At 37.2% G+C, this 19,958-nt stretch overlaps 9 protein-coding genes across 9 annotated transcripts; 3 read left to right on the top strand and 6 right to left on the bottom strand. All coding sequences in view use genetic code 12, as the record gives it.

Moving 5' to 3' along the window:
* Positions 1-446: 446 nt before the first annotated feature.
* Positions 447-1,634, top strand: EPT1 (Phosphotransferase; the record flags this gene model as incomplete). The annotated part of the gene is made up of 1 exon (XM_001523649.1): positions 447-1,634. The coding sequence occupies one exon, from the start codon at positions 447-449 to the stop codon at positions 1,632-1,634; it is 1,188 nt and encodes a 395-aa protein (XP_001523699.2).
* Positions 1,635-1,934: 300 nt separating this feature from the next.
* tom22 (mitochondrial import receptor subunit Tom22) lies at positions 1,935-2,378 on the bottom strand (the record flags this gene model as incomplete). Its single annotated transcript, XM_001523648.1, has 1 exon — positions 1,935-2,378. The coding sequence occupies one exon, from the start codon at positions 2,376-2,378 to the stop codon at positions 1,935-1,937; it is 444 nt and encodes a 147-aa protein (XP_001523698.2).
* Positions 2,379-2,908: 530 nt separating this feature from the next.
* FAR11 (Factor arrest protein 11) lies at positions 2,909-5,695 on the bottom strand (the record flags this gene model as incomplete). The annotated part of the gene is made up of 1 exon (XM_001523647.2): positions 2,909-5,695. The coding sequence occupies one exon, from the start codon at positions 5,693-5,695 to the stop codon at positions 2,909-2,911; it is 2,787 nt and encodes a 928-aa protein (XP_001523697.2).
* An 800-nt stretch (positions 5,696-6,495) lies between these two features.
* PVL30_005249 (uncharacterized protein) lies at positions 6,496-7,368 on the top strand (the record flags this gene model as incomplete). The annotated part of the gene is made up of 1 exon (XM_001523646.2): positions 6,496-7,368. One exon carries the CDS (start codon positions 6,496-6,498, stop codon positions 7,366-7,368), a length of 873 nt encoding a protein of 290 aa, XP_001523696.2.
* A 127-nt stretch (positions 7,369-7,495) lies between these two features.
* On the bottom strand, positions 7,496-8,557 carry TEP1 (Telomerase protein component 1; the record flags this gene model as incomplete). The annotated part of the gene is made up of 1 exon (XM_001523645.2): positions 7,496-8,557. One exon carries the CDS (start codon positions 8,555-8,557, stop codon positions 7,496-7,498), a length of 1,062 nt encoding a protein of 353 aa, XP_001523695.2.
* Positions 8,558-9,153: 596 nt separating this feature from the next.
* On the bottom strand, positions 9,154-11,010 carry TOM70 (TOM (translocase of outer membrane) complex component; the record flags this gene model as incomplete). The annotated part of the gene is made up of 1 exon (XM_001523644.2): positions 9,154-11,010. One exon carries the CDS (start codon positions 11,008-11,010, stop codon positions 9,154-9,156), a length of 1,857 nt encoding a protein of 618 aa, XP_001523694.2.
* A 609-nt stretch (positions 11,011-11,619) lies between these two features.
* Positions 11,620-13,749, bottom strand: PVL30_005246 (uncharacterized protein; the record flags this gene model as incomplete). The annotated part of the gene is made up of 1 exon (XM_001523643.2): positions 11,620-13,749. One exon carries the CDS (start codon positions 13,747-13,749, stop codon positions 11,620-11,622), a length of 2,130 nt encoding a protein of 709 aa, XP_001523693.2.
* A 1,529-nt stretch (positions 13,750-15,278) lies between these two features.
* On the top strand, positions 15,279-15,656 carry FPR1 (FK506 binding protein proline rotamase rapamycin-binding protein; the record flags this gene model as incomplete). Its single annotated transcript, XM_001523642.2, has 1 exon — positions 15,279-15,656. The coding sequence occupies one exon, from the start codon at positions 15,279-15,281 to the stop codon at positions 15,654-15,656; it is 378 nt and encodes a 125-aa protein (XP_001523692.1).
* A 280-nt stretch (positions 15,657-15,936) lies between these two features.
* On the bottom strand, positions 15,937-19,896 carry PVL30_005244 (uncharacterized protein; the record flags this gene model as incomplete). Its single annotated transcript, XM_001523641.2, has 1 exon — positions 15,937-19,896. One exon carries the CDS (start codon positions 19,894-19,896, stop codon positions 15,937-15,939), a length of 3,960 nt encoding a protein of 1,319 aa, XP_001523691.2.
* Positions 19,897-19,958: the final 62 nt, after the last annotated feature.

Below are 19,958 nucleotides of genomic sequence, written 5' to 3'. Positions count from 1 at the left end.
CATCTTCCTCGTCACACAATTGTTAATTAAAGATACACAATTCTTGATTTGACTTTTACCAATTTTGGTTCCCTTTTTTTTTTTCTTCTTCTTCTAATTACTTTCTTTTCTCAATTTCATTATTTATTTTCATTCCTGATTTTTTGTCAATTGGCAGACTAAGATCCACCTATAGAATATATTAGACAAACCAACAGATACACAAACTTTTTGATATAATTTATAAGTGTGTCCCAACTTCCTGTCATACCTAATCCAAGCTTTACATTTATCTGTTTGTTTCTGGTCATTTATTTATTTATTCATTCATTCAATCATACTTAAATTATTGTTGTGATTTTTGTTGCCATTATCTATCGTTATTGAGCATTTATCTTCCCTTTTTTTTTACCAACAATCATACACACAGACACACACACATACAAACACACATTTATACACACAAGATGGGCCTTTTCATTCCAACCAATAAGTTGCACAACCTCAAGCTATACAAGTACCTGTCTGAAGACCACTCCTTGATCTCCAAGTACGTTCTTAAGAAATGGTGGAACTACTTTGTCCAAATTTTCCCCTTGTCAATGGCACCCAATATGGTAACCCTTCTCGGGTTATTCTTTATCATTTCCAACTTGTTTGTTGTCTTTTACTACGACCCTTTTTTGAACTCAACCCTGCCAAGATGGTGCTACTTTTTCTACGCTTTTGGTTTATTTATGTATCAGACATTTGATGGTTGTGATGGAATGCACGCAAGACGCACGGGACAAAGCGGACCATTGGGCGAGTTATTTGACCACTCGATCGATGCCATCAATACCACTTTGGGATCATTGGTCTTTGCCAGTGTCATGAAGATGGGCTATGGCGGATTGCTCATGTTGTCGCAGTTTGCCTCAGTTTGCAATTTTTATACCTCCACTTGGGAAGAATACCACACCCATAAATTGTTTCTTTCCAAATTCTCGGGCCCAGTTGAAGGAATCTTGATGATTTGCACTGTGTACATCTTGACCGGTGTGTTTGGCCCCGACATTTGGAACATTGAGTTGTTTGAATTAAACTTGACCTCCTTAGGATACGGCATTTACCAACTTGATTCCTCATTGATCTACGTTGTTCTTGGATTGGGATCGTTGTACTTTAACATCATCTCGGCAATGCACAATGTCGCAAAGCATTACGAAGGAAAAGATGGAGAAGAAACCAAAAAAACCAAGAGTGAAATCCACGAGGCATACAAGGGTCTCTACCCATTTTTTGTTTACTATGGGGTCATCATCTTTTACGCATGGATCTATCCTTCAGTTGTCACAGAATTTGGGTTCCCATTGGTACTTTCCATAGGATGTACTATTGCATTTTCCGTGGGCCGCATCATCTTGGCGCACTTGACCATTCAGGAATTTCCATTTGTTCAAATCCCAATGTTTATCCCTATCGCACAATTGGCAATCTCAAAGGTTCTCATTGACATCTACGGCTACAACGAGTACAACGTGTTGAACTCGATTAGCTGGTTGGGATTTGGTGTTACTTTAGGTATACATGGAATCTTTGTGGGAGAAATCATAACCGAAATCACCTCCTACTTGGACATATACGCCTTATCCATCAAACACAAAAGAGCATAGGATAGCCACCTGTCCAAGTGTATCCGCTGAGCAAAGTAAATTGTACAATCATATTTTAGACTAGAATGTTAGATAGATTACAAGTTATATACACAATCTTCAACTAGAATACACTTTTTTCGAAAGTCAAGATAAATCAAGATAGATCCAAATAGATCAAATCGAAACGAATCAAGCTAATAATGAATTAGACAATCAAACGACACACTATTATATAGAATCACGTTATCCGACTCTTTCCCTCATTCTCCTTCCTCATTCTTATTCTTCGCTCCTTCTACATGTTCCCTATCACAAAATTTATTTTTTCTCATTGAATGCTTCGTCAGAGCCTGGTGCCAATACATCTTGTGCTGCTTTTTGCAAACTCATATCCTTCTCCATCTCTTGCAACTGAGTCTCACTCAAGATTGCCAATGCCAAAGGAACACCCAACAAAAGTGAACTTGAAGTTAATGCCCACAACAATTTACCTCCGTTGTTTGCAGCAGCTGAAACATATGAACTCACCGTTGAAGTCAAGCTGGAAAGTTGATCACGTTGCAGTGGTGGAATTATATCTTTTAAAGCGGCAATACGATCGTATATGGTCTCGTTCTCATAGTCGAAATCGTCATCATCGGAAAACTCAGAGTCAGAAACGTCTGATGCATCGTCATCAGAGAATTGGTTGATCTCCACTTTCTCAACGGTTTGTTGTCCGTTGGTGAATGTCTCGTCTTCAATTTGTGTTACCTTAACCATCGTTTGCTATATTTGAGTTATTGACTTAAGTTATACAAGTATGATTATAGTATGTTGATCAACTAAATGTAAAAGGAAAGAGAGAGGGAAGGAGAGAGAGAGAGAGGTTGTTGAAGTCAGTGACTTTGGTTTTCCTTTTTCAAGCTGATACTGCAACTTCGCAACCTTTGTGGGATTGCAGTTGACAAATTTTTTTCGTCAGTTTTACACACCATTACCCGCTCAATTGACTATGACAACCAGACGCAAAAAAAAAAATAAATATTTAAATATTTGTATATGTAACAGAAAAAAGAACCAACAACAAAGTACATAGACAAAATGGTATAAAGATGATGGAAGAAAGAAATGAGGAAAACGTAGAGACAAAGAGACAAAGGGACCGAACGAAAAAGAAGAAGAAAACGAAAACGAAAACGAAAATGAAAACGAAAAGGAGAGAGTGGGCGAGAGAGAGAGAGAGCGCAAATGTTTATATGCTAGACGGCCTCTGCAAAGTGAAAAAAAATACCATGGTTTTTATTTTATATTCAACTAGACAAATCAATACTTTCCAAATTCAATGCTGGGATATCCGAGATATCAAAGTTTTCAGCATCATTGTTGAGCTTGTAGCCGATTTTTTCCATCTCGCTTGGGTATCGCCTTATATTGTAGAATTGTAATAATGCTCTAAGCGCAACTTCCTGATCATAACTGGTATTGAAATCACTTTCCAAATCCCTCCCACTAAGCCAACTGTCTTTCATGCTCAACTTGCAATTCATATATATCGAGCTAATGAGATCCATGTTGACATTTTTCCACTTGCGGCCCTGGTAAGGCACTAATTTTTTCATGATCTTTAATATTGGTTTTGAAAAGGCCGGGGTGTCGTAATTTATTAAAATCATTTTAAAAAGCTCTGAGGGCTTTAAATCATTTAGTGCAAAAATCCGCTGACTTTGGTTCTTTATAACAACCTTATTGAGGATTCGAAGCAAATTCGACAAAATATGTGCAAAATTGGCATTATAATTTCTAATTTGAACATGATTAATGTTGTTTTCGTCAATTTCCTTTGGCAATTCTGAAATAAATGTCTTGTTTATGAATTGGTAATCATAAGACTTGTTCCTTAAACCTAAGCAGTGGTTAAAAAAATTCATTGTTGGAAGCTTTATTTGCGGATTAAGTAATCGGTTCTGATTGATCAATACTTCATATTCAATCAACTCATCTGATTTGGGCGGTGCGGTACTTTGATTATTAGGATTGTTGAATGAGCCACCGATATAATCCAAGGCAATTGAAAAAAATTGTTGGTCAAATAACAAGGAAGAAAAATAATAGCTCTTCAAAATATGGCTTCTTTTCAACCAAGAAAGCAAATTGAGTAAAATGTCCGTAACTGCTTTACAAGTTGTTTCCTTAACACTCAAAACTTCCAACTGCAGCATTAACACCATCTCAATTTTCGACCTGGCATTATCATTGGATTGGGAGACAGGGGAATTAATCATATATGATGTACTGGGGTTTAATTCAAGTTCATAGAAATTCAAGTTGGTCTCAATACGATTGCTCTTGATGATTTCAATAAGAACTTTGACAAAAGTGTGCAACTTTGAAAGAGAAGAAGCGTAAAATTGCTCAACACGTTGGAGCAGAGCAACATTTTTTGAATCAACTTCATAGTGGTCAGAATTTGCATCTGTATTTGCATCTGTATCTGCATTTGCATCTGTATTTGCCTTCAATTCTGGCTTTACAGCTGACTGCTCCAAGTCAAAATTGTCATCTTTACCATAAGCGCTTTCGTATCCCCTTTCCTGCTGCATAAACTTGTCGCGTTCTTTCCACAACATTTTCAACGAATAACTTTCATACACTGCATTTTGCAATATTTTGTCAGCTTCAATCATAGCCACCGGTACCGAATATTTGGAATTTGGATCTACAGGATAAATAAAGGGCATTGATTGATTAACTTGGTATGATTTCCTAATCTTTTCGCCTCCTGTCATGTAATCAGAAGCCGCCAATTTTGGAGAAGGTATAGGTGTAGCAAGATGAACTGGTTGCGTGGGTAGCTGGCTCAATACGCTATGCGATTTGTTAGTTCTTGGAATTTCAAGAGTACTAGCTAAAGAATTTGAGAACGCATTTATAGACATAAACTGTTGTTGTTGCTTCTCAATTGATTTTAGTTCCTCTTGATTAGATGTAGATGAAAAAGCATGGACATCATTACTGTTGCCATCACTATTACTATTGCGGCTCTGACCTCCCACATTTGCATCAAATAAAGGAAATTTATCCAACAAGTCTTCTCGAAATGCAAAATAATCCAAAGGAGAACACGTTAACCGCGTCTTATCTTCAATATCTGCTTTATTTTTTGTAATGTTATGTTTTGCATTGAGGTAGTTGTCACATTGGCGTATTTGTTCGGAATCTCCAAATTCGAAAAATATTAGTTTATTGAAAATTAGTATCAAGTACCGAGTTCGATACGAGTTGTTTGGAAACCATTTCCAATGCACAATAAACAGTAGAATCTTTTCCATAAAACATGATTCTCGCAAAAACTTCTTAAAGACTATAGAGCTCTTTCCAGGTTCCTTTAATGATACGAGAATCATAAAGTAAATTAACGTGAGCAACTTAAAGTAATTGCCCAGTTCCTTTCTTGAAAGTAAGTTGCTCTTTTCAAATCCTCCTTGTTTATCAATCTTGACTCTTTTGTCTAAAAAATTAATCACCATATTTATTAGTGGTTCGTAAGCCTTTTGAGAAATTAAATATTCATTGTGGTGAATAATATTCTCGATTTGAGCAGTCTTAGTCGCTACTCTATCACCTGGATCACTGCCATTTGTAAGTCCAAAACTAAAATACAAAATATTCTTTAAACAATCCAAATCATCTTCAAGTCCAGACTGGTTTAATTGGTTCAATTCTTGTAGTGATTTGTCTATATCATTGTTAAACACCTTCGACAGCGCTAATACGCCCGCCGCCACACCCACAGCTTTTAGATCACTATAAGTAAACCATTCACTGATTGCTTGCTCGATATCTTCAATCTCCTTATATTCATACAGCAAGTGCAGCTTCGTCACTAAAAATTGATAGCTCATATCATTGTCATTGTAGTTGGACTCATTGTTTTTTGGTCCACTATTGGCCATTTCAATTTCATGAGCTTTTGCACTCAACTTTTTTTGGAATGTTTCATCAAGAGAGGTATCGTTTAACTCCTGACGGGTCTCTGCATCGGGATGATCGATGATCAGGTCTTCCAATTGATCAATTTGTATGGGCCCATAATTCATTATACTCTCTTTCTTTCATCTCCAGCCGAGCAATTTGTACTTTTGCTCTTTATTTTTTTATTTTTTTTTTGTTTTCCTTTTTCAGTTTATTTTAGTCTATTCACAGATCCCAAAATTTTCCAAATTCTCCCAAGTTCTTCTTCTATTTTTTCCTTTTTTTTTTGATTTCCTTCTTTCCTTTTTTCTTTCTGTTGACTTTAGTTTTCGCTTTTTGGTTTCAGTTTCGGTGGTGGCTTTATATCTGAGTGAGCTCAGTTGAATCTAACTTCGAAACTCGATATGTAATCGTTTCTAAAGCTCAGAAGGCGACGGGGCGGAGGTGCTGTTAAATTGCGCCCTGAATGCAAGATCATGTCTTGTCTTGTCTTGTCTTGTCTTGTCTTGTCTTGTCTTGTCTTGTCTTGTCTTGTTTTGTCTTGTTTTGTCTTGTATTGTGTATTGTAATGTTTTGACAAGTCGAGTCGCGTCGTCTTATGTCACATTGCATCGTGGTAATTCGAGAGATGTGTCGTAGAAAGAGTCACGACATGTAGATATGAATATCTGTATACATACATATACATATATATACATTTTTTTTTTCTTGTGTGTGTATGTGCTTTCAAGGACAGTGTGACATCGGGGGAGAACGAATATGAAAAATTGGTAATTCTCAAATCGAGAGTGGCTACAAAAAACAGTCATCAACAAAATACTCATCAATTGCCTAAACATTCTTCTGCTGTTCAAATCTTTAGTCACGTTTATCTTTCTTGTTCAATATCTACTCACATAACTAGTAACATTCATTCCGTACCGAGATGTCTATTCAAAGTTTTGATCAAGTTTTTAATCTAAAAATCAAGATAACCACTTTACTAGATCAAGAAATTACAGGTGTCATCTACACCTATTCTCTGTCCAATGAGATTCTTGTACTTAAAACGTCAAATCTCCGAACCTCAAAGGATAAGGAGCTCACTTCGCCGCATAGTACGTACAGAGTTATCAATACATCATTCATCAAGAGTATAATGGTGTTGCAACCTTTCCCACAGAAGAACAAGCGAAATTCAAAACCGTACAAGGGAGATGATGTGCAGCTAAAGCCAATAAATGTTGAAGACTTGAAAAAGTATCTCTCAGAAAAAATCGGGAAAGAAATTCACGAGCAACATGAGCAAGGAAAACAGTTGAATTCTAGTTCAAGCAAGAACGAGACTTCGCCCGCTCTCAAAACGTCACAGGTTCAGGCCCAAGGACAAAACCAAAATCAAGGTCTGAACCAAACACAGACACAGGTACAGGCACAGGCACAGCCACAAACGCAACAGCAACAGCATCTGCATCAACAACTTGCATCTGAACCCAGGCATATTAATTCCACATCTCAGCATAGTAAACAAACATCACCAACACCAACACCAACACCAGATCCAAATCCAAATCCAATCGCATCGCAACTTTACGAAAAACTTATAAAGTTATATGGTGAAACGAATATCAAATATGGTAACCCAAAACACTCCGAAATCATTGTCCACGATGAAATTAAAATTCACAAGCCATTCACAAATACAACAAAGAATATACAAGTCATTACAAGGACCAAGGAGAGTAAGTTTCTAGCATCTTTGACTCGTGCCCTAAAACAATTTTGGTTGGAAGTTGACAATGAAAAGAAAGGGGGATAAACTTAGTCAATTTTAGTCAAATTCTAATTTATTTTTATATCTCGATAGTGACATTGAACCTGTTGATGGTTTGTATTTTGTAATTTGTAATTTGTAATCTGTAATTTATGATTGTAAAACCCCTTTTTCAGGTTGAAGCAAAATGAATTTCAATACTGTCAAAACATTTTGTGCCTTGCTGACGTGTGCCTTTGAATCCGTCCATCTCTCTCCACGAGAACAGCAATATGTTTTCTTTCTTTCCGTAATCCAGCGCCTCAAAATATGTATTAAACCAAAGGTAAGAGACCCGTCCAATTCTAATCATTACATCCTCTCCAACTCTTTGTGGTTCTTGAAAAGAATAAATGAGATCATTACTTTGATCACGTTTCCAGGCACCCGTAGCAAATGTGGTTGACAATGTGTTGAACAATTGTTTAGCTACAGTGTTTTGTCGACCAAGTGAATCTTCACTCAATGCCACGTATTCTGAGACCAGAAAGGAAACTTCGTCTTGTGTACAATTTCGAAACACAATATGAGTAATGAAACTTTCTCGATATGCACGTTTCCACTCCATGTACGCTTCTTTAGTTTTACCGCTTTCATCGACTATTAAGCTTCTCCAATACTCTAAATACCTTTGTTGACTCAATATGCTCACACCCTTCATCCCGGTAATTGATCTCATACGCTTCTGCGTGTAGTATGAGACTATTTCATCGACAGTTATGTCTGACTCACCTCGATAGAGTAACTTCTCGTACATTAGGTATGCACAACATATTGTTCCCAGCCTCCCCTTCCCAGCTTTACAATGTAGCACTGCAACATTTTCATTTGACAACTTTAGGTACTCGTCGATCTCTTTTACCGCCTTCATAATTATATCCATCGTTGGCGGATAATGATCAGGGAATGGGTAATGATTTACTCTCCCTTGAACATCCTCGTTTAGATATCCCGGCTCTTCACCACGAAAATTAAATAGCCACCAATGATGTGGATGCTTAAGATTGAGGTACTTGAGCAAGTCACCGAGTGGATACCGATACCATGATTCGATATATGTTGTTGTAGGTGCCGAAGAAACAATAAGCTGGGGTGTGATATATGACAAGTCTAGTTGCAAACCAAGCTCTGGTTCATAGTATAGCTGTTTTGGAGCTGCAACTAGTGATCTAACTAACGACTTTACAAACGACATCTAGTGCATAAATTAGCTCATGGCTATCCTATAAAGAAGCTGAAATGATTGATCTGTCTTGTGTGGTGTGGTTGCAAAGATTATGCAACGGAAAAAAATCTGAATTCTAATTTTGCATGTGTGCATGTATGTATGTGTGTGTGTGTGCATGTATGTGTGTGTGTGTGTGCATGTATGTGTGTGTGTGTGTGTGTATGTGGGGAAAAGCAAATAGGCCGGCATCAGGAAGTGGCGATATTCGCAAAATGCAAGAAAATAGTATGGGAGATAAAATTTGATATCTAGAGGTACATATAAAAACGTATCCACGATTGTTGACAAAGAAAATATATATCAAATACCAAATAGACAAAATACTTACTAGCAATAATTTAATTTATGGTATAGAGTGTATAAGTAGATGGTTCCAAAATTGTCTATCCACAATTGCTTATTGAGCGTGCTGTAATTTAACAATAATAATATATGTAGATATACATACATACATATATATATATATATTTACAAATCAAGTCGTCTTAAACATCAATCGCACAACTTAACTATATTTCCTTCGCCACTCTCCACACCTTCTCTCAAGTTCTTTCACTTAAGTTTTAGAAAGCACCACCTTGTCTCATCAATTCAGCAATCTTGGCTGTCAAAATAGGATCAGCCTTGATTCTCTTTTGCATCTTGGTAGCCTCTGCAAACGATACAGCCTGAATTTTTTCTTCGATAGATCTGGCCAAGTCACAACTTTCTTCAAACAATACAATGGCATCATCTACTTCGTCTTTTTGTAATTTGATTTGTGCCAAAGAGATTCTTGCCAATTCGGATTTAGGATCCAATTCACATGCCTTTTGAAGAAGTTGTTCTGCCTCAGGCAATTTCTCCAAACTTTCTCTTGATATCACAGTGGCTTGATTAATCAATGGCAAAGCACCAACGCTAAAACGGTCCAATTTTTCTTGCAATCTAGCAGAAATATCAAACTGTTTCAAAGCACCCGGAATGTCACCCTTGTCCGCCAAAATTTCACCATAGTAGTTTGGAATTTCTGGACTGGTTGGGAACTTCAACTTGGCTTCAGTGAATTTTTCAAATGCCTCTTCTTGTTGACCGTTCTTGTAGGTGATACAGGCTAATTGGATGTATGCATAAACGTTATCTGGGTGCAAGGCTTTGGCCTTGTTGAAATTAACTTCGGCATTGGCCAAGTCAGAGGTGAGGTAGTATAATTGACCCAAGTGGTAGAAAATATCTGGCGAAGATGGGTCCAACTCTTCTGCAAGCTTGAAATCTTTCAATGCTTCTTCATAAGATGACCTGTCAGCATTAATCAAAGCTCTAAACACATAAGCTCTTGGTCTTGGCTTGAGCGCAATAGCCTTATCAATCAACTCTGCTGCAGTGGTTGGATCATTCTTCAAGAATTGGAATGCTGCATTGTATTCCAAAGCAATGGCCAATGACTCTTTCTTCTTTTCGTCTTGTTCATCATTAGTTAATGCACCAACAGCTTGGTTGACTAAAGTGTCAGCTTCCTCATATCCATCTCTGGAGTTGCCCTTGATCTTCATTAATGCATCGTATAAAAACTTTTCTCCACCTTCACTTGATTCATTAAGGTATTCCAATGCTGGATCCTCACTGAATGCGCCAAAGAATGAGCCAATGGTGGCAGCTGATGGTAATGCGATAATCTTTTTCTTTCCGTCAACAATCTTGATGGAGTGTTTCCTTAAAACTCTTTCAAGAACTTGCTCGACCGATTTGTTTGAAAACCCACCATAAATGGTCAATGCGGTCAAATCAAACATAGCATCTTCATATTTTTCCAATACCTCGTAACTAGTGGCTCTTCTCAAAATACACTTTGTGTAGTCTGGCTTCAATTTGATAGCCTCGGTTGTATCCTCGATGACCTTTTCGTGATCATCTAATGCAGCGTAACATGCTGATCTGTTTGAGTAGAAAATTGGGTCCTTTTTCAACTCCAAAGCGGCAGTATAGTATGCAATGGCTTTTTCAAATTTTTTGTTCTTGAATTCGGTGTTTCCATCCTCTTTCAATTGCAAAGCCCATTCCTCCTTCTCTGCTCCAGAAATTTGTGCAATCACATCTGCAGTAATTGCTGGTAATCCTTGGGAATCAACTGGATATTTCGACTTCTTGGTATGTTCAGTTGACGAGCTAGCGGTTTCAGGTTCGGGACTAGCAGATGTACCTTTACTCTTCTTCTTCTTCTTTTTGTTCTTTGATGCCGAGGATGATGAGCCAGGACCACTAACGTCATCTGCCGCACTATCAGAAACAGAGTCAGACTTGGACTTTGATGATGATGATGATGATGACGTAGATGTGGATTGTTGTTGGCTATAGTAGTAGTATGCTCCAACAGCTGATGTGACAGCAAGAGCAGTGGCTACAATAGCTGTCTTGTTTTTGATGAAGAAATTGTCAGACATGTTGTGGGTATATATATATATATATATGGATAAATATATATCAGTATGTAGCAGTACTAGTTATATTGGAGATGTGTACCTAGCTATTCAGTTCCTATCACTTCTGCTAATATGAGTCGTTATGCTTCTCCAGTTACTGGTGATCTGAGTTCTGCTTGTCTCTCTTTAAAACCGAAGAATGGCAATTGTAGAATCGAAGAGAAATCGAAATTTTAAATTTTTCAAAACGCACAGAATTTGCGCCAAATGCACTACCTTTGAATATAACCTGCAAATGACATCACAAGTAGGAAACTCTTTTTTAAAGAATAAAATCAGAAAAAAAAAATAAAAAATAAAAAAATAAAAAGTAGAAAATAAAAAATAAAAAATAAAAGGTGAAAAGTAAAAGGTGAAATCTTTCATATGGAAAGTGAAAAGCACTATACCTGGAAGAATGTTTGTATAGTGGGTTAATAAACCGTAGAATGAGCGATATGAGTAGCTCTCAATGTACATGATATACATAATATACGTAATATACATCCATCCATAAATCGATCAACGTATAAATATATGTATAGAAGTTTCTATAGAAGAGTAGTATAAATATTTTTATTTTGCATGTTTTCAACTATACCCATCTAGATCATGGTAATATTGCTCCAGCTGTTTATATCTCCTTCTTGCTCTTTGGTGTTCACTATCATCCTGGTAGGAGCTTTCTAACACAACATCATCATAAGTTGGTAACATTGTATTTTCCGGTGCATGTCCACTAGCTATTCCAGTTCCGGTAGCAGTCTCCAATTCGTTTTCAGACATATTCCCAACTTCATTAGCAGAGCCAGCACCAGTTAATGTCTCTGGCAATCCGCTGCTTTTTTCAAAATTTCCATTTGGTCTTTGACTGGTGTGTCCATTGGATAAGCTTTCAATACCACTAGCACCTACTGAGGAATGTGAAAACTTCCTTACTGAGCCGGATCCAGAGCCATTTGCTCTATTGGTTAACGGTCTAGATGGTGGAGGAGTGGGTAATTTCTGTATAGAAGCTTGCAGAGCATTTGAAAGAAGTGGTACGGATGACCGCAGAGCATTCGACTGTAGTGTACTAGTCATATTGAGGCCGCTTGCAACCCTAATGTTTGCACATTCCAACTCAATGTACTTTATCTTTTTTAGTTCCTTCTTGTTACTAAAGTCATCTATCCTTTCACTAGAAAATCCGGCAATTACAGTCATATCGTATCGTCTAGTAATATTGCACGTCTTGAAACTAGGGGCCAAGTGGTCCGGTAAAACACAATTGGCAAAGTACTTTTTCGGAATTTCTATTTCAAATAATGAACCCTGAGCATTCATGTTTATGTTTGACGATTGGAATGCATGTCTATTCGGCTGCCCATGCATCAAGTCAAATTTCAAGTTTTGAAACGTGTTTTTGCAAACCGATATGCTATTCTCATGCTGCGCCATATGGTAATCATCCGAAAGACCATCATTTTCAACAACAGACACAACCGTGATTGCATTGAGCTTTATATCCAATGTTTGCAAATAAATCACACCTAATCCATTAGATTCGTCGGGCCTGCCAAATTCAGATAAAGTGTATCTCAAGGGGTTCAATGTAGAGACTATGTATAGTTTGAAAGATGGTGGTTTGGTTGGTATTAAGAAAGCAGGATGTCTAAATCTGATCTCGAACGAAAATGGAACATTCTTTGAATGAATCTCATTTTCATGCTGTTTGTTTCTTCCACGCAACAGTGTTGATGCACCAGTACTTCCGCCACTGCCACTGCCACTGCTACCACTACCATATGAAGAATCAGTACTGCTAAATATTTTTTGGAAAAAACCTTGTTTTTTCGGAGCAATTTGGGGTACTGGTGGTAAAGGTTGCTTTTGTTTCTCCTTTGAAGGGCTTGGAACTTTCACCGCAACTATTTCTGGTATTCGATTATAAAAGACCAATTCTTTCCGCACAAACGCTTCCTTATATTCGACATCATACTCGCCATTCGCAGTAGCAGGGATATGAGGTTGAAGTTGATTATGCATGTTTAAATCCAAGGGTAAAAATATGAATGGGTCATAGGCTCTTTTATTTGTTTTAAAAAACGAGGATCTCTTACATGTGACTTTAACAAAGTACTTGATATTGGCCAAGTCACCCAACCCCGAGAGTGATGGTGGAAGCTGCATGGTGACATGGTAAGGTTGTGGCGTATGATGAGGTGGTCTCTCGCGATTAGGACCAAACATATCGTCCATGTAACCTTTGCCTTTATTTCTCATGTAGCCAACTCCAAAGTTCCCATTGTTGACCATAACGTCATATGTCTTTAGATTTAACAGCACTTTATTCGTTATACCATTCATTTTAACACACGAATTATTTAAGGGAATAGTAAATTCAAAAGGGTACTGGTAATTACCAGGTGCCAAGGTAAAATCCTTGGCTTTACTTACTTCTCGTACATTATTAGGTGGAAACACTATCTGTGTGTCGTACAAGACTTTATGTTGGTCCCTAATAATTTTGTATTGCCGCTCATTTCGATTCTTGTCACGCTGGTGTTGCTCTTTGGGAATACGTAGTTGTGAACTTGCAATACCTTCTAACTTGACTTGAATGAAATTGAGCGTTATTGCCTTGGAGACAACAAGAACAATAGTGCCACGAATGACATCATGGTTAGTGAATGTGCCATCAGTGGCCGAGCGGTCGATTTCAATCTTTACAGTAGACATAGCCGAGGGTGCACAATAGTTTACCGCGGCCAGTATATAGGGTATTTCAGTGACGTTTATTTATTTGTCAGTTTCTTTGTTTGTTTGTTTGGTTGTTTGTTTGCTTGCTTTCTAGTTTGTGTATTTCTTTACTAGGTCTAAGCGATGTCTTGGTGTTTCAAGGATAACACTTTTGTTTCAGTTGTGAAAGAAAAAACCACTCTTGAATAAGTGTTGATATGGTAATGGTGGTTGTGAATTCTGTGTGACTGACAATTCAGGTACTAAGCAAGTGAGGCTTTTTTTGCTTCTTCCCCTTATCAGATGCAAAAAAAAAGAAAACATAGAACACACACACACACACACACACAGACATATATATATATATATTTATATATATATATATATACAAAGAATGGAAAAGATGGAGTATTTCAGCAACTGAAGGTAACGAAGTACGCTTTGGAGCCAGAATAGGTGAAAGAAAGACGAGAAAGGACGAAAAAGCGAAAGCGAAAGCCAATAAAGCATTATAGAACAAAATTGTAGACGGTTCACACACCCTTGTGAATTAAATTCATTGTATTAACAAATTTTACAAGCAAACGTGACAAAAACTAGTGGATTATACGTCGCGTGATACGAAATGATGGATACATGTATGCTTTATGGAATACGTTAATGTTTACTAACAAGCACACGCTTAAACAACAAGACACAGGAGAAAATAAATAACCTTGTGACATTATCGAGTTCAGCTCGTCATCCTTGTACTTTACTCGATTTCGCTACTTCCTTTCCTCCACTTTTTTTTTTCGTTTTTACAATCTCCGTTTTTCTTTTGTCTCTCCGCCGTACACGGAATATCGGTTAAGATCTATATTATATAGCCAGATCTACGAAAGTCTTCACCTTGCAACAAAGCTAGAATACTAATTCGATTAAAAGTCTTTTCAAAGCATTCAACATTCCTCCCTTACTGTATTACAATAGGTTTAGTTATAAATTCATTGTTAATCTTTTTTTCTTTTTTCTTTTTATTTTCATTCTTTTGTTTCCATTCTTTTATTTTCGTTCCCTTATAAATGTCTTGTGGAACATATATCTACACAATTAAATACGACCTAAAGCAAACGATACTGAGTAAAGACGACCTTGCTTTATTGAATCGGAAGGAACAGTTGGAAGGGGTCTGGGACGTTAAAAGGATGTTGCCGCATTCATCACGTGACAATATGATTTTACGACACCATCGCCAACATCTGTAGATTTGCCATCTCCTTCTTGGTTGCGCTCGCTTTCCTCAAGCTGTTACAGAATAAATGTCACTCTCCAACCCCACAACGTAACTTATTTTTTTTTTCTCCTCCTTCACCTCCCTTCCTTTCCTTCCTTTCCATTTTTTTTTCTTCTTTCTTTTCTTCTTTCTTTCCCTCTTTCTTTCTCTTTTTTTTTATATCTTCCAACTACATCATTATTTTCAATTTTGTTGTTCCACTTACACTCCATTCAATTGAAATCAATTCACTTTTAGTTTACCTCAATTCATCATGTCAGGATCAGAAACTTTACCTAAAGTCGTCATCACTCAAGAAGGTGATGGTAAGACATTTGCTCAACCTGGTGATACCATTTCAATCCACTATGTAGGTACTTTGGAATCCAATGGTAGCGAGTTCGACTCATCAAGAAAACGTGGTAAGCCATTTTCATGTACAATTGGAGTTGGTCAAGTCATTAAAGGCTGGGACATTGCTTTGACAAACAATTTCGGTAAAGGAGGTATCCCATCAATTTCGAAAGGAACCCAAGCTAGATTGACCATCCCACCAGAAATCGGTTACGGCTCTAGAGGATTTCCCGGTTTGATTCCCGCAAACTCCACTTTGGTCTTTGATGTGGAATTGTTGAATGTCAATGGTAAGTAAAATAGATTAGAAGAATTGCCAGCTATATATACAGGATGTCTCTATGTATATATATATCGACGTATCTAGAACATTTGAGTACTTTGTTTTTATAGAAAACAAAAATTAAATTTTAGAAGTATGCTGTTTTTTGAAAGAAAAAAATAATTCAAGACTAATATGCAACTACAATTGTATGGCTAATATTATTTGATCTTTTTTTGTTTCTCTTTCTTGCTCTTTTTATCTTTCTTCATTCATTCATTCATTCTTTCTTTCGTTTATTATTGCATAAATATTCTTAAAACACAGAGAGGTATAAACACTTGTCTCTTGGATTGAATTTGACATTTTCCTGCGTCTTCATTGTTACCAACAATACTTTATAATTTACATCAAAGACTTTATAATTTGGAAGTCTAATCAACCCCGTCTCTTTTGAGATTGGACGCTTGCTCTTGAGTTTAAACTCTGCCACATTTCGAGATACAGAGCCAACAGTGAGAACTTTGCCATTCTCCAAATCACCTACTTTCACTTGTCCCTCCACAATTGTCCATGTATCTTCATAATCAATCAACTCGGTTAAAAAGTTTAATGGAGCACGTGTGGGATTTTCTAATACATATTTTAGCTCAACAGTGACAGTGCCGTCAGTTTCATTCAAAGTAAATTCAGTATTTAAAAGAATACGGGGTAGCATCAATGGAAGGGACATCACTTTTTCGCGAGAATTGAACTCATTGATACCATTATCAACAGAATCAGCATTTCCCGACCTTTTCCATTTGATGTTATAAGTAACAGCAACCAGAACACTTCTATAAGTCAACCGATTCCTGCTCCTGGTGACAAAGGTTCTATTGTAACTTTGATGGCTTGGTTTCTGTACTTCAATCGAGATTTCGGGATTCTGCGATATTATATTACAGTCCATTTCAACAATATCCAATCTAGTTCCATCGTTTCCATTTACTAATTTGTACTCGTCAACAATCTTGGGAGAAAGTTTCCAAACACGATTCAAAAGAGACAACCGTATTGCATTTTCTTTGTTTTCTTTCTCATCTTTTTCATCTTTTCTTTCTTTTTCATCCTTTTCCTCGTCTTCCTTTGCTCCTTGTTCATCATCGTCATTTTTCCGAATGACACCTTCGGTATCATTTGTTGTGGAGACCTCCAACTCGTTTTCATTTACTCTTCCTTCATCCTCTTTACTGAGAGCACGTGGTTCAAAAAGAACTGGTTCGATCAATTCATTCAAACTGAATGGGGCAGGGAGGACACGAATGAGCTGACAAAGGACCGGATACACAGTTGTTTGCCCTTGTCCATTGTCTTCTATTGTTTCCTCAGCATCAAACTCCTCAGCAGTTACCAACTCAATCTCAAGTTTCATTTCTGTTTCACGCCAAAACCTTGCATGCACAGTCAACAGATGCTCTAGCTCATCTGCTCCACTCTCTAAAGTTAGTAAGTTCAATGGTTCATCATCTTTCAACCCTTCCCAAGTCAATGTTACATCGCCACTCCTAACTCTCGCAAACAAATTCGCTTTTGCACAAGTTGCCCTCAACTCTTTGTCGTCAAATTTAATATTTATCGGGATCTGAAGTTTCTCGCCTAGTATATAATAATCTAGCTTTTGTTTCAACCCGATTCTTATATCGGGTTTCTTAGGCACAACGGTGATAATGTGTGATGGTTCGTATAGTCTAATTGGTCTTGAAGTTCCATCAAAGTTGAATAAGCGACCCAAATGAGAACTAGTTGGGAATGTTTGATGTAACTCAATTTTATTCAACTTAATACACTTGTCATGGTGCTTAACAAGAACTGAGATTTGCAACTTAACAACTTCTACTTGTACTTGACTAGTTGAATGAACAGACTGTACATGCTGGAGTACTAATTTACTACGAACGTGACCATGACCGCCACTAGCACCAACACCAACACCAGTACCACTATCATCACTATCAGCATTTTGGCCACTTAATTGTAAGTTTGCAGAATCGACAAATGTTCGATCCAATTGCTGGCCATGCAATTGCATAACAGTTTCAAACTTTTTCTTTTCGTCGTTGGTGATGGAAATGTTCTTAATTCCAGGGAATTTAGACCTACCATCTGCGCGTGAAAAGGAAACGTCAATTTGGTTGACGCAAATGTGAACTTTACTTTCTTTGGGCAAAAAAGACTTTAACACGTGTAAATTAATTTTGGACTTTAGTGTTAGTTGAAACATTACTTGGTCTAAAACATGAGTTTCTTTCAGGGACAAATTTTTGTTGATTAATAATGCATCAACCTTGAAGAATTCGTGCAATTTCGAGTCCAACAAGTCAACCTCTAATAGTTTGGAGTCGGTTGCAAATTCAAACACATTCTTTGTTTCACTCAAGGTTGGGTCCACAAAGCTGGTGCTAATTTCTGTCTGCGTAGGATGCGGCATTGTTGCCAATTTAAGAATTGTATTAATCTCCATCTTTTTGTCTCCAATGTTTTTATAACAAAACAACAACTTTTCCAACAATAAGTGGTTAATGCTAAACCAATTTGAATCACAGATTAAACTATACGCCATCTCTAAAAAGTCTGATGCTTTTTGATATTGTTTCATCTGGATTAACTCCTCAGCAATACGCCAGTTGATGTATGAGATCAACGCGTCCAACTTATCCTTTCCTGAGATCAGATTCTTGTAGGTGGCATTCAGCAATTGAGTTTCTAATAGTTCAATGGCATTTGTTAAAAGACCAATTCTCTTTTGCGGGTCACTGCTCAATTCATATGCCTTGACGTAAACCAATCCAGGATTAGTCACTAAATCAAATTCAGGAGTACGTATGCCACCAAAGAAAGCCAACAATGACACCGATGATGATGATGCTGCTGATGATGCTGCTGATGATGCTGCTGATGATTGTGGTCGAGCATTTCGTCGATTTTCCAGTTGCTGCTTCAAAATTGCTGTGGTATTTAAATTTGTTATTATCGAATATGGAACCAACCTCATTAACTGAGCAAGCCATTCGTATTGTCTAGAAACCCAGTCATGATCCCGCTTCACAACTTCAACTACATTAACAATGTGCGTTTTATGTTTCTTCAATGCCTTTATAGGCTCTTCAATTGAAAAGTATGCACGAACGATATGAAAAGCAATCACATCCAATAATGTCATAAACTGTTCAAGAATTTTATTATCATGGTCCAGTAAATTTATTGCATATGTTGTATCGAGTATTTCCACAAGTTCCTGGTACGCAACTTCGAGGATCTTGACACTAGTTTCCAAGTTTCTAGGGTATAAAAATTCTAAAATAAAACCTTGCTTGATCAAGTTTCTTGTCTCCAAAAATTTCGGTGTAAGTTCAATCGAAGTATCGATATCATCTATAGGCGGACAGGAATAGTATTTTTTGTATCTTTGCTTGATCTTGTATTCAATATTTGCATAGTAATCATGGGCTAGCTTAGTAAGGTTTTTCATTATAGCCAGCACTATAACTTCGCTTTCGTTTTGCAAACCATCAATTAAAGTGTTGAATGTATATAATGCTCCGTGTTTGGCCAAGTTTAGCTCTGTCTTTATTTTGTTTTGCCTCTCTAAGCTCAATTCTCCACGAGTGAGCACAAGTACAACCAATTTGCAATCAATATCTTCTAATTTTAGCTTCAAGTACTTTAGTTTATCAATTATTGCATCATCCTCTTTGTCGTGAATATCGTCGTCATCGTTGTCCTCGACGTCGTTGTCGTCGTTGTTTTTGTATTCGTCGTCGTTGTCGTCGTCGTTGTCGTCGTCGTTGTCTTTGTGCTTTTCATTTCCTGTGTTTTTGCTATCACTACCAGCATCATTTTCCTGGTCCAATTGACAAACATACAACATGGCAAAAGGATAGATTTCCTGATACTTTTTTAGCCAGTCATGGGTCAAGATTCCATTGGGAAAAATCGGTGATTTTGCATTGAATGGAGACAATATGCTATGTTTATTTGGTATTTTCTCTATTGTTGGCACATCAACAGCCTTTATATCCAGGTCCATATTAGTTTTGACTTGGATAATATATTTAGCAGTTGATATTCGGTTGCGAATGAGACAATTGTCCCATACCAGCTGACCAATGTCATATCTTTCGCACTGCGATATAATTGAGCTACATGCTTCTGATTGTCGTACTTGTTCGGAATCTACTTGGATGCGTAAAAGTGGATTCAGTTGTCTGAGAAATGCTTCGTTATAATACTCCATTGTGGGTAGGGGTAAAGTGAGGTATGAGGTGGGCAATAGAAAGAGACGTTGAAAAAATGTGA

This window comes from Lodderomyces elongisporus, chromosome 7, assembly GCF_030384665.1.
Source record: "Lodderomyces elongisporus chromosome 7, complete sequence".
Classification (NCBI taxonomy): Eukaryota; Fungi; Ascomycota; class Pichiomycetes; order Serinales; family Debaryomycetaceae; genus Lodderomyces; species Lodderomyces elongisporus.
The sequence above is the reverse complement of the archived record's forward strand: the minus strand, read 5'-3'. Positions and strand labels throughout refer to the sequence as shown.